This window comes from Aureobasidium melanogenum (assembly GCF_000721775.1).
Source record: "Aureobasidium melanogenum CBS 110374 unplaced genomic scaffold scaffold_2, whole genome shotgun sequence".
In the NCBI taxonomy this organism is placed as follows: domain Eukaryota; kingdom Fungi; phylum Ascomycota; class Dothideomycetes; order Dothideales; family Saccotheciaceae; genus Aureobasidium; species Aureobasidium melanogenum.
In genome coordinates, this window is record NW_024470054.1 from 991,472 (window position 1) to 1,004,921 (window position 13,450).

Genomic DNA, 13,450 nt, shown 5'->3' on the forward strand with positions numbered 1-13,450 from the left:
TGAAGTCTGCAACTTACTCGTCGCACTTTCGTCACTGTTCCTGCCAGGACCCCTGAATGCTGAAACGCCGATGCATCTTGGCAGCGTAATTCTACGTATTCTGTTGAGTAGAATGAGGCTATGCTCTGTATGAGCGAGCAACATCTCTGAGGAGAGCGAGTCTCATTGTGCGTATCTATGTGTGTGACCATAGGTTGCTAGGAAGATTATGAAGTCGGAAAACGGCACCCATCGCTTTAAGGCCTCGCCGAGTCTCGGCGGTTATGGTTTGGGTCTGCCAAGTGCATCGGCGCCATGTCGCGCGTCTGGCGGCTCTACGCGCGTTTGGACTTCATCGGCGGTCGGCGTCTCCACGTGATAGAGATCTGGCCATTTCAGGGAACAGAGCCTCATGGTGCAAGCAAAGGTTGACCTTGGACTTGTTGGTGACAAAGACCGAGCAAGGATGTCGGACCTATACCCGTCGCTCACGCAATGTGCAGTAGTCGCTACAGCTTTTAAAATTCTGCTGTGGCCAGCATAGTAGGTAGAGCTGCTTTGATTAGTCCTATTGATCCCTAACCCGAATGCAGCAAATCAACGGACTTTGAGGTACATCGCAATTGGCTGGCTATCACCAATTCTCTTCCAGTCAAGGATTGGTATTACGAGGTAATCAATTGTCGAGAGACTTCGAATCAGCAGTGCTGAAAAGTGTATCAGAAAACGTCAGAATGGACACTCGACTATCCCCCTTTCTTTGCAGCATTCGAATGGTGTATGTCTCAAGCTGCCCGATTTTTCGATACCGACATGCTTCAGGTCAAAAACCTTGGACACTCCAGCTGGCAAACGATTTATTTCCAGAGAGCTACCGTAATTCTGACTGAACTGGTTCTCCTTTATGCCCTTCAGCTGTATGTTTGGATGCTTCTGAGTGGATGGTACGGCTACTAAACAATCTAGATATGTTCGTGGTGCGCCAATCACCGCTAAGAAGACATCGCACGCTGCTGCGCTCTCAATTCTCCTATCTCCTGGCCTGCTCATCATCGATCATATCCACTTCCAGTACAATGGCTTCATGTACGGTATCCTTGTCCTCTCTATCGTGTTGGGCCGCAGGCAGTCGGGACTCCTGACCAGTGGCATCACGTTTGCGGTCTTGCTTTGTTTCAAGCACATCTACCTCTACTTGGCACCAGCATACTTTGTCTTTCTGCTACGAGTGTATTGCCTTGACCCTCGATCATGGTTCAGAATCCGCTTCGGCAAGTGTGTCAAGCTTGGACTTGGGATCGGACTGGTCTTTGGTCTTGCATTTGGACCATTCGTTTACTGGAACCAGATGGACCAACTCTTGAGTCGTCTGTTTCCTTTCTCCCGCGGATTGTGTCATGCATACTGGGCTCCTAACGTCTGGGCATTGTACTCTTTTGCTGACAGAATCTTAATATACTGTGAGTCGCCTTCTGCACTGGACATGAGCTGTATCTAACAAGAGTAGTGGCCCCTTATCTCAACCTCTCAGTCAACCGAGAAGCCATCAACAGTGTTACCCGTGGACTGGTTGGAGATACTTCCTTTGCTGTGCTTTCTGACATCTCTCCGAGAATGACTTTTGTTCTCACTTTGGCAGCACAAATAGTAAGTCAAGTCTACATATCGATCCAAAAGATGCTGTCGCTGACTTAATGAAGCCGGCACTTGTCAAACTCTTCTTCAGACCAACCTGGGACACCTTTGTAGGCGCCCTGACACTCTGCGGATATGCATCCTTCTTGTTCGGCTGGCATGTTCACGAGAAAGCAGTTCTGCTGGTAATTATCCCTTTCAGCTTGATCGCACTCAAAGATCGTAGACATCTCGGAGCTTTCAGACCTCTTGCAGTGTCTGGACATGTCTCGCTCTTCCCGCTTTTGTTCACGGCTCAAGAATTTCCTATCAAGACTATCTACACCATCTTCTGGTTGGTAGCCCTGCTCATGGCGTTTGACCAGCTCGCTCCAGCGTAAGTCTAATCTAAGCAGCTTGAGCACAAAAAGGATATACTGACATTCATTGTAGCTCTTCAAGGCCAAGAGTGTTCTTGCTTGACCGCTTCTCTTTCGTATACATTGTTGTGGCAATTCCACTCATCGCATATTGCTCGCTGGTCCATCAGCTAGTATTTGGCGCAAAGTACGAGTTCTTGCCACTCATGTTCACTAGCTCCTACTGTGCGATGGGAGTGGTGTCAAGTTGGATCAGTTTTTCGATTGTGTACTTTACTTCCTAGTTAGGTAATCTAGCTATCACAAGACAGAAGGTTCCATTCGATAACCCTTAACTCCCTGCAGAGGCATCAACATGCTGAGCATGAATTGTTCTGGTAATTTAGGGTCGTAGGTGGGCCTCTTATGATCGCTCTACAGCATCGCGCATGGATAGGCCCAAAACCAATAAGAGTCCGTTAATATCAGAGAATCTGACTCATGGAACAGCCTTCACGATGATGCCGAGTGGTGCGGACAATGATAGATTGAAGAGTCAATTGGCTGGTCATACGTTTACTTTTTCGAGGGACGAGCTGTGGAAGGTAATGATCTGAATGTGATTTTGATATCGCCAGATCGAACCGAAATTTTGAATTCGCATCATTCACGAATAATCCCATCATACTCGCACACTTTACGCGACCAGAACGAGACCAAACTTGGTCGTTGTTGTCAAAGTGGCGATGCGCAGGGTCATCGGACAAGAACGAGGAAGTAACGGAGCATGGGATGGGAGCTGGGCGTTGCGAAGAGAAAGTCGACGCGGCCCGAGCCGCAGCGCCAGCCCAGTGCTGGAACGCGACCAAAGCAATACTAGAATGGGCAGCTCATGGTGGCCGGAGGTGATGTCTTTCCCCACGACGGCTCTTCACAGGTCATGTCCTTCCTCTTGCAAAGCTTTGCTCCCTCTTTCCTTCCTCCTTCCTTCTCTCCGACAGCGACACTCGGTTGTCTCCAAACGGCACGCATACCTCAGCACTCTCTCGACCGCACTCCCCGCAGACCCTCTCCGACTTCTGAAGCCTCGTCCGTAATTTATTGCGCGTGGCACCCGCGTCTGCCGCAGCAATATCTTCCTCGTCCATCGACAACCGCCTCGGTCGCAGTCATCCACCAACATTCCTCTTATGATTCCCGAGCATACACCACGCATTAATTGAGGAAGGCATTGGCTCCAGATTCGCATGCGACAAGACCACTACTAGATTCAGACACCCCGCCGTGTCTACGCCCATCCCGGCTCGCTCGCTCTTCGCGTCCTTCTTTCTTGGCTCTCAAGCCTGCAACGAATCCACCACACCAACATGGTTAGCTACATCCAGGCCATGGCATGTAAAAGCTGGATTAGGCTTACCATACTTCAGGTCCTCTACAAGCGGAAGCCGGTGACGATGATTCCGGCACCTGCCAAAATCGACAACAACACCGAGGTCCGCACATCTTCCCATGTCTATCTTTGTCTGCTTCCTAACTCGAGATTCTACAGGTCTGGGTCATGCCCAAATCAGGCGAAGTCTTTACAGACTATGAATCATATCTGTCTCGGTATGTATACTACATCTTGATCCCGTCCTAGCTCGAGACTAACGTAACTATAGCTTCGAGTTCTATAACCGAGTACGCTACCCTCAGCCCGAAACCATCTTTCAGATCACACTCTAACAGCTACCTCAGAAAAAGTTCACAGATGCCGTCAATGGCAAGTCCAACTTGACCTTCTTCGCCGCTGTCGATTCAGAGGTACGCAACCTCTCAGCTATATACAAGATGCTGGACACTCACATAAATACAGAACAACAGCTCCAGTGACATTGACAAGATCTTTCCTAACGCTCTTCGCGACCCTATCTTGAGAAAGGTTCAGTTCTCAGATATCTCACGCATAGATGAGTTGGTGTCTTTCGTCTTTGAGGTACGTACTGCTCACCAGCCTCGCATGTCTCGGATGTTGACTTGTGCAGGAATTCCGCAGCGAGTTTTTCCCCGGTGAGGAAGTGAGCGTCTCTCTCGACAATGGCGACCAATTCGAAGGCGTAATTCGCGAAAAGGCCAAGTTCCCGCAACTGCTCAACCCCGACGGCTCTATCCAGCGCGCCGCCTTCTCTCGTTACTTTGTCAAGCTCAATGATGAACGTGGCGAAGAAGCCCTTCTGGACGACAAGCACATCAAGAGAAACCGCAAACTCTTCACCAAACAAAACCTAAGGTCTTTCTTAAAGAGCTCGATACAACGTGACATGTTCACTGGTGCACCGTGGCTTGTTAAGGAGCATCTCGCCAGGCAATACAGGCTACCCATGGAGATTCCTCCTCATCTCGCTCAACGCATGCAAGCATCACCTCAGCCTGGCATGCCTCGCCAACCACAAGGCACTTCGATCTTCAACAAAGTTAATGGTCGTAAAGGAAAGAATCTCACAATTGGAGACTTCGAGCAAGACGGTTCGCTACAGGGATATACTACTCCACCTCTCAATGGCTCCAAGTTTCCTGGCTATTCAGCAGCTCCGATCAAGACAGAGCCTCAGAAGCCTGCTCCTGTACCCATCAAATACCCTATCGAAGATCTGGATGTTCCTGCGAGGAAGAATGAGCTTGTCCGTCCTCAATTGAAGTTCATCACGCAGCAGAACCCGGCCGAGGGTGAAATCCGTATGGAGTATGTCGGTCCATTACTGGAAATCTGGAACACACTGAATGTGCACTCTGAAGTACTTATTCTGGATGCATTCACATTCGACGATTTCCTGGAAGCAATCAAGTTCACTTCCGATGAGGTTACATGCGAGCTGCTTGAAGAAGCACACTGCGCAGTGCTCAAGACAATTGTCAACGAGGAGGGCACACTTCAAGTTACTCTACCGGATATGATTGAAGAGGATTCATCTGATGAAGAAATGGACGAGAGTGAGCCGGCCACTCCTATTCTGGATGCACCTGCGCATGCAACTAGAAGTCGCATGAGTAACATCAGCAACATCGCAGCTGAAGAGACCAACGGAAGATCCAGCAGAACTCCCGCCGAAGGTCGTCACCGCCCGCATCGTGTTCCCGAACTACTGGCAAGCTATGGTTGGGTCGAACGTCTCAAGGCTCGCGATTTTGCTAATGGAGGCTGGCAAACAATTATGGCAGGTTTGCTTCATCAACTGTCATTGAACCCTCGTCAGAAGTCAGAATGCGACAAGGTATTGTCCAAACTTGTGCCATTGGACGAAGACCCGAGCCCTGAGAGTGTTCGAATCAACTACATTCGCCTGGACATTAACCTTCGTATCTCAGCATTGCAACTCATCACTTTGCTTTGTGTTAGCACAAAGACCGTCAGAGGATATCTTGAAGAGATGAGCGAGGAACAGACCAAGATTCGCAAGGAAAAGCTTGAGCATCAGAAGGCAAAGAAAGAGAGGTTTGTTTTTCCATCCGAAAAGAATGATCTTGAGCTGATTTTGAATAGCGTCGCGAAATTGGGCGACCTCGAAACCCAGAAGAAAATCTTGCTTCCGGACAATCTCCCTGATTCACCCAAGGAGGAACAAACTGATCCCATGGACATTAGTATGAGCCATGTTGATGATACTGTGGACACAGTCGATCTCGCCACCTCTGATGCTGAAGAAGAAGGTGGTCGTTCTCTCCGACGGGGTAACGAGAGAAAGCGCAAGCGCGACGAAGATGCCGCTAGACGCGAAAAGCAGCGCGAGGAGAAGAAGGCAAAGACCAACCCCAAGCAGTCCAAGGAGTTCACCAAATTGCTGAAGGATATCGACAAACTTAAGACAGAGATCTCGAAGCGCGAGAAGGAGATCGCAGTCTGTGATGAACAACTCCGCGAGGCTAATTGTCAGCGTACCAAGGTCCTTGGAAGGGACAGATTCTGGAATCGCTACTACTGGTTCGAACGCAATGGTATGCCTGTCACAGGACTTACCGATGGCAGCACTGGTAGTTATGGTTATGCCAATGCGCGTATCTGGGTTCAAGGACCTGATGAGATGGAGCGCTTGGGCTTCATTGACTTGCCTGAAGATCTGCAACGCACCTACATACAAGATCACGGCCTGTCGGTCCCTGACCGCAAGGCTAAAGACGAAGGTGCTACGAGCCTGCGGACCGCCAATGAATGGGGCTACTACGACGATCCGGAAACAATTGCCTTGCTGCTGAACTGGTTCGACGATCGTGGTGTTAGAGAGAAGGCACTGCGCAAGGAGATGGGCCTTTGGCAGGAACCCATCACTGGTCAGATGCGCACTTTGAAGACGCATCTTGACAGTATCAACCAGGAGGACGCAGATGACGAGCCCGTCACGCGTGTGTCGACCAGGAAGAAGACGTACGTCGATATTGAAGCGTCCAGTCAACGTTGTCTTAGATGGAGAAACTTGACAGCCATTGACAAGAATGGCCATTTGCATTCCGAACAGCCTAAGCCCAAGGAGAAGAAGGGCAAGAAAGAAGCCAAGGGGGTTGCCAAGGTCGTTGCAAAGGGCAAGCCTACCACCAGACAAGGAACTAAGTATGGCAAATAGACGGTCGATCATGTTTGCTTTAGGGAGTATTCTTAAGTTGGAGTTTTGGCATGGAGCATGTACAAGTATTTTAACATCAGGAGCATAGCGAGATGGTCATGAAAAGCGGCGCAAGGATTTGCTCGGGAAAAACGCATGGCAAGAAGACTTGGTTGAATGCAGCATACATGAAGTTGATATTTTCGATGATGCGGCTGTTGTGCTGCAGATCCAACGAATGAATATTGAATATGAATCATCTTCTTGGTTCTTGGAAAGAAATGCTGAATGTACGTCTTGGGACGCTCGATGTCAAGGCCAGATCTAGGCAAGAGAAAATTGTGGCCAAAATGGCATGTGAAAGTGAAACAGAAAAGTGGGCTAGCAAAAAGCATTTTCATATGGTTATATTAGGATACGAAATGTGAGTCGCAGATGTGGTGATGAGATTTGCTCGAGGGATGCAGATTTCAATTGATTAGCATCAAGCCGTGTGTGATAATGGCAATCTGGTGTTTCGACGGGAGTGAAAGTGTACTTGGAAGGATTGGCATTCGAGCAAACACGCGACACAGTGGACCGCTAGATTTTCAAAAGTCAAAGCAACTTCATGCAGGATCATGTATAGCAATGCAGAAAGAATAGAGACCCCTTTCTTGTTCGGCACATGTGCTTACAGCGTTTGGGCCTTCTAGAAAACAGAGTTAGGTGCGGACGCTTAAAAAATGGGGACCGTCTCAGAGAGGAGTGCACGGACATGTCCTGTTCCTGACGATCGTTCGCTCTGTGTATCAACGGTTACACAACAGAGGGCGTTGATAGTCGAACAGGAGCTGGTGCGGTGTTGCACAGTCCTCTGGTTCTGCAGAAGGCGAGTGCTGGTCATGGGGGGCCTCACAGCGAGAAGTTCAGGGAAAAAGCAGTGGGTAGGTGCTCGCTGGTGTTGAAGCGCTGAGGAGAAGGTCCGTGGTGTGGATGTAATTTCCTTTGAGCTAAGCATGCCGACTTGTGGCAGCATCGGCCCAACGCCGTCTGTCGCTCAGGCTCTTCCTTGCCCTCTTCTTCTTCACGCGCTGCTCGATCCCAGTCAGTCTCGTCCTGTCACTCGCTTCATTCTTTCGCATTTCTTCTTTCTTGCCTTCACCTTCGCTTTCCCGGCTTCCTTTCGTTGATACGCCCGTTTAATTGCGCCGCCCAACCTACCTGACCTTATCACTCAATCCTACCCCGGCCCCTCGTGCTCGTGGCTTGAGTCTTGACCAGGCAACCTCAATCTGATACAAGGACAATTCAACGTCACGTCAAGAGGAGGACACGCATTCGCTCCAGTTGTATATACGAGCTTTGGAATTGGATATCCCTGGAACATATACCCTTTTAATTACGCTGCCCCGCCATACGCCTAGCACGTCCAGTCCGCCCATCCACGACTCCCTACTCCCAACTCGAGAGTTCCCGTCCACGCACTTTCCGCCCCCTAGTCCTAGTTTCCGAACCACCTAGGAAATGCAGGTGTCGGAGGCTCCCTCAGCCCAGCCCAAGTTCCATCGCCCAACTCAGTCTTTTTCGACTCTGGGCATGAGCAGCGACAATCTGGGCTTCTCGCACAGTGCCTTCACTACCAACCAGCCCTCTATTTCTAGCTACTCGGACCGTCACAGAACAAACATCCCCTCCATTAATACTGGCCGTATGTCCAACATGGCCTCCCAGGCCGAGCAGACTCCTGGTACTGCTCTCGACATGAACTTTACTCCTCTTCTTCCCTCAAACTTGTTGATTGGCAGTCCCTTCCAGCCTCAGTCGCCTTCAGCTTTTGCTTCTCCTGGCTTCCAAAGCTTCTCTAGCTTCCCTCAGCAGCCTCAGCGCCAACAGCAGCAGCAGCACAACCAGTTCCAGAACCAGCAGAACCCTGCCATGTCTCCTCCCATGTACGCTGGCATGATTTCACCTCCTCAGATGCACGCTCAGATGTACCAGGGTCCTCAGTCCCCTACTCTTGGCTACAACCCTCTGAACAACCAGTCGCTCAATGGTTTGTCTACTGCTCCCCTGGGCATCGCTCCTGGCTTGATGTCGAGCTCTAGCAGAACCGTTTACCTGGGCAATATCCCCTCGGACACATCTGCCGAAGAAATTCTCAGCCATGTCCGTAGCGGGCAAATCGAGTCGGTCCGTCTTCTTCCCGACAAGAACTGTGCCTTCATCTCCTTCCTCGATGGAAGCTCGGCTACACACTTCCACTCCGACGCCATCTTGAAAAAGCTGTGCATCAAGGGTCAGGACATCAAGATTGGTTGGGGCAAGCCCTCGTCAGTTCCTACCTCGGTCGCTCTTGCCGTCCAGCAGTCGGGCGCATCCCGCAACGTCTACCTTGGTAACTTGCCTGAGGAGGTCTCCGAGGATGAGCTCAGAGAGGACTTGGCCAAGTATGGTCCCATCGATACTGTCAAGATTGTTAGAGAGAAGGCTATTGGATTTGTTCACTTCTTGTCCATCGGCAATGCCATCAAGGCTGTTTCTCAGCTGCCTCAGGAGCCCAAGTGGCAGCCACCGCGCCGTGTTTACTACGGCAAGGATCGCTGCGCATACGTCTCCAAGACACAGCAGCAGAACGCTGCTCAGTATCTTGGCATCGCCCTCGGTTATGCACATGTGCTCAACAACGCCGACCGTGATCTGATCTCAAACGCTCTGGCCCAGCAATCCGTTGCTGCAGCTGCCGTCGCAACTACTGCTGGAGGTGTCAACAACCTCGGCAACCGTACTGTCTACTTGGGCAACATCCACCCTGAGACGACCATCGAGGAGATTTGCAATGTTGTTAGAGGTGGTCTTTTGCACCATATTCGCTACATTCCTGACAAGCACATTTGCTTCGTCACCTTCATTGATCCCACTTCTGCTGCTTCATTCTTTGCTCTCTCCAACCTGCAAGGTCTCATGATCCACAACAGACGCCTGAAGATTGGTTGGGGTAAGCACTCTGGCGCCCTTCCTCCTGCCATTGCTCTTGCTGTCAGTGGTGGTGCCTCCCGTAACGTCTACGTTGGCAACCTCGACGAAACCTGGACCGAGGAGCGTCTTCGCCAGGACTTCTCTGAATACGGTGAGATCGAACTGGTCAACACTCTGCGCGAGAAGAGCTGTGCATTTGTGAATTTCACAAACATTGCCAATGCTATCAAGGCCATCGAGGCTGTTCGCAGCAAGGACGAGTATAAGCGTTTCAAGGTCAACTTCGGCAAGGATCGTTGCGGAAACCCACCCCGCCAGGTAGTTGCAAACGGCCAGGGACAGACTCAGCAAGAAGGTACCCAATCGCCGAGCCCTGTGAGTGGCATGCGTGGTCAGAACTCCATCTCTCCCAGTGCTGGCGCATCGAACAATTACAACCCTCTTCAGGGACCTACTGCATCGACCATCCTCAACGCTGGAGCCAACAACCCTCTGGCCATGTATCTTGCTGCTGCATCGCAAGTTCAATCTCAGCCTTCTTCTTCGCCGAACGAAATTAGCCCTCAGTTCGCACAGCTGAGTCTGTCACAACCTCAATCACAGCAACAGCAGCCTCAATCGCAGATGACCACCCAGCAAGCTTTCTACAGTGGAGACTCTAACATGCCCACGCGATCCACCGCACTTGAAGCGCCTTCTCACTTCGGTCACCACGCCACCCACTCCGTAAACTTGAGCAACGGTCTCTCGAACGGTTTCGGTGGTGGCAGCAGTGGCAATGGCATGCACGCTAGCCAGAACAGTGCCGCAAGAGGACAGCACTCCCGCACTGTCAGTCTGCCCGTCTTCTCGCAGCCTCAACCTCAGCACGTTCACCAACAGACCTTTGCTGGTCTTGGTGCAGGCATCGGTGGTTTTGGCAACAACAACCCTTACGGTTTGGCCATCTCTGCTGAGCGTGGTCTGCCTGGCTGGGAAGAGGAAGAGCCCGCCATTTGAACGACAGGAAAATGGCTTTTGAGACGAACGAAAAGACCTTTTTATTGAAGTTCTACACCTTTTGATTATTAATGGCGGCTAGTTCGCCTACTAATCCTTCACTTACCTATATTCGTTCCTCTATCCTTCTTCTTCAAACTGTTCTTTTTACACTCTACAAGCTCTTCTTTATACCTTCATTCTTTTACACTTCTCTTTCTTCCTTTTTTTGCATTTGCAAAACCTAATCTTTGAATTCTTCTCATCTTCTACTAGTTATTCTTTCTGGTCTCAAACATGTATTTGTATGCCTTTTCTGTCTCTTGCGATGCATGTCTTCGCAGATCAACCCTAAATTGTTCTTTATCCGGCGTTGGAAAGGGGGAAAAGAACAAAACTTACCTTAGAAGAGCACTGCCAGGCTCAACTTGCACCACATGGAGAGGTAAAATCCTCACATGCGGCCGACTCTGGTCTGTAATGAAAGAAATATTGTCCAGAACGTTTCTTTCTTGTTGAACATATAAGGATTTGCATAGCACCTCCGCATCATCTGTTCTGTTATAGCTACATCCTGCCAGGGTTTATCACAACTGACACGAAGCATTCTTGAGCTGACAGCATGGCAGAAACTCCTCACCTCCATGTGTCGAGGCTACTTTCAAATTTGTGTAGTGATGAAAAGACATCACGGTCTCGGGAATTAGAGAGGAAGACGATTTCTGAGTTGAAATACTCGATCACTGGACATTTTTGGTCACTCTTATAATATCTATACGACTTCATGTGACAATCTGGTAATCGAGGGAGAATCAAGGGTTATCTCAGGAACCAGTTCCTCGAATATTTCTCTTGGCAGGACAAGGTTTGGCTCGTGCACGGATGACGCACTTGACTTACAGATCAGCCACGCTCTTTTTGAGATCTTGATCCTCTTGCACGAGGTAAACACGTTGATATAATGGATCATAGAAGTCATGTAGAGGGTGTAAAAGTAAGAGACTCTGTAGCGCTGTCCCGCTTCTTTATTCTAGTCACCAATACACCACCATGGTAGGTTTCGCGACTTCCATATCTTTACTCTGAACCTCTAGCTTTGAGTCTGCCAGCGCGTCTCTACCGGTGCTACCTTCTTCCAAATCAAGTCGGAGTATCGAATATGACGTCGAAGACTTTGTTCAGGAACTGTTCCCCTGGCAGTTTTGTTTACTTAAACCAGTATTCATTATGCTTGAAAGGGATCAGGTCTACCTTCCTCTCAGTCAACCAACCATACATTGCTCGATTTACAAGAAGTCTCTCTTCCACGATGTCGAAACGCGCGCACCCTCATGATGCTCATCCAAGCGACCACTCAGCAATCTACAATGAGGACCTAAAACATCCTTCGCCAAAGCGTGCAAAGCAGATTGACGAGCATTCACCTTTTAAATCACTCGAGAAGGCCATTTCCGAGCAGAAGACTGATCACGCAGTTCGAAATGTGTTGCATTGGTTCAGATCCAAGGATGTACGAGCAGACGATAATCGCGCACTCCACGCTGCGTCGCAAAAGGCAAAAGAGGGAGATGGAGCCCTGATCACCATGTATCTGTACAGCCCAAAAGATCTGGAGTGGCATGGTACCAGCCCTGCTAGGTCCGACTTTTTGCTGGAATCGCTTTCGTTGTTGCAGAAGCAGTTGCGCGAGAAGAATATCCCAATGGCTGTTGTGACGGCTGAAGAGAGGGCAGACAAGACGGACAAGGTCATCGAGTTCATCAAGGAGAACGACATCTCCCACGTCTACGGAAATTACGAGTACGAAATTGATGAGATACACCGTGATATCAAGGTCGCACACCACATTCAAGAAGAGAAGGACGTCTCAATCGAGCTATTACATGATCAGACAGTCCTTGAACCAGGCCTGCTTGTGACAGGCAGCGGAACGCCTATGAAGGTCTTTACACCCTACCACAAAGCCTGGCTGGCAGAAACAAAGAAGAACCCTGAGCACCTTGATCTCGTGGGTCCCCCTGAAGCCAACGACACGTCCGCCGTCGATAAACTCAAGAAGCTCTTCGATTCCAAGATGCCCTCTCTACCAGAAAACAAGGACTTCACCAGCGACGAGGAAAGGAAACGCATTCGTGAACTCTGGCCAGCAGGCCATGAAGCAGGCATGAAACGTCTTCAATACTTCCTCAATGAGAAGGTCTCAGGCTATGCCAGTCATCGCTCCGAGCCAGCCAGAGACCCATCATCACGCCTATCGGCCTACTTCTCGGCTGGCGTTATCAGCGTACGTGAAGCGCTTGCTGCTGCAAAGAAACACAACAACAACAAGCACTTTGACGAGGGAGACCCTGGCATCGCCTCCTGGGTCCGCGAAATCGTCTTCAGAGAGTTCTACCGTCAAGTTCTCGTTACCATTCCTCATAACGCCATGAACTTACCCCAGAACCTCAAGTTCGACTATGTGCACTGGGAAGACGATGAAGAAGGTTGGGAGAAGTGGTGTCAAGGCAAAACCGGTGTCCCCTGGGTAGATGCCGGCATGAGACAACTAAATACAGAAGCCTACATGCACAATAGATTGCGCATGAACACCGCTTCTTACCTCACAGCAAACCTGTTAATCGACTATCGTCGCGGAGAAAGATATTTCGCCACACATCTGATCGATTGGGACCTTTCCAACAACACACAAGGCTGGGAACCCAGCTACACAGTCTTCAATCCCATTAGTCAGGCTGAGAAATGCGATCCCCACGGCGACTATATCAGAAAATGGGTGCCTGAACTAAAGGATTTGAAGGGCAAGGATATTTTTGATCCGTATCACAGGTTGAGCAAAGAAGAGTTTGAGAAATTGGGTTACCCGAAACCGCATGTGGATTTCACGGAGAGTAAGAATAGGGCTGTTGAGAGATTCAAGAAGGATTTGCATGAAGCTGATATTTAGAGTTTTGGTGGTTGCATAGTGGTGGTGCTTATAACGACAGA

The 13,450-nt window shown here is 49.8% G+C and overlaps 5 protein-coding genes across 5 annotated transcripts; 4 read left to right on the forward strand and 1 right to left on the reverse strand.

The window, feature by feature from the left end:
* Positions 1-445: 445 nt before the first annotated feature.
* On the forward strand, positions 446-2,257 carry M437DRAFT_39577 (dolichyl glycosyltransferase; the record flags this gene model as incomplete). The annotated part of the gene is made up of 7 exons (XM_041020037.1): positions 446-522; positions 573-651; positions 703-896; positions 946-1,439; positions 1,487-1,626; positions 1,680-1,990; positions 2,047-2,257. The coding sequence occupies 7 exons, from the start codon at positions 446-448 to the stop codon at positions 2,255-2,257; spliced, it is 1,506 nt and encodes a 501-aa protein (XP_040883613.1).
* Positions 2,258-3,319: 1,062 nt separating this feature from the next.
* On the forward strand, positions 3,320-6,547 carry M437DRAFT_72153 (uncharacterized protein; the record flags this gene model as incomplete). The annotated part of the gene is made up of 7 exons (XM_041025802.1): positions 3,320-3,322; positions 3,380-3,445; positions 3,502-3,564; positions 3,690-3,755; positions 3,808-3,927; positions 3,977-5,424; positions 5,473-6,547. The coding sequence occupies 7 exons, from the start codon at positions 3,320-3,322 to the stop codon at positions 6,545-6,547; spliced, it is 2,841 nt and encodes a 946-aa protein (XP_040883614.1).
* A 1,557-nt stretch (positions 6,548-8,104) lies between these two features.
* On the forward strand, positions 8,105-10,483 carry M437DRAFT_40087 (uncharacterized protein; the record flags this gene model as incomplete). Its single annotated transcript, XM_041020125.1, has 1 exon — positions 8,105-10,483. The coding sequence occupies one exon, from the start codon at positions 8,105-8,107 to the stop codon at positions 10,481-10,483; it is 2,379 nt and encodes a 792-aa protein (XP_040883615.1).
* Positions 10,484-10,734: 251 nt separating this feature from the next.
* On the reverse strand, positions 10,735-11,441 carry M437DRAFT_62785 (uncharacterized protein; the record flags this gene model as incomplete). Its single annotated transcript, XM_041024145.1, has 3 exons — positions 10,735-10,813; positions 10,865-11,015; positions 11,363-11,441. The coding sequence occupies 3 exons, from the start codon at positions 11,439-11,441 to the stop codon at positions 10,735-10,737; spliced, it is 309 nt and encodes a 102-aa protein (XP_040883616.1).
* A 330-nt stretch (positions 11,442-11,771) lies between these two features.
* Positions 11,772-13,409, forward strand: M437DRAFT_81082 (deoxyribodipyrimidine photo-lyase; the record flags this gene model as incomplete). The annotated part of the gene is made up of 1 exon (XM_041027483.1): positions 11,772-13,409. The coding sequence occupies one exon, from the start codon at positions 11,772-11,774 to the stop codon at positions 13,407-13,409; it is 1,638 nt and encodes a 545-aa protein (XP_040883617.1).
* Between the last annotated feature and the right edge of the window lie 41 nt (positions 13,410-13,450).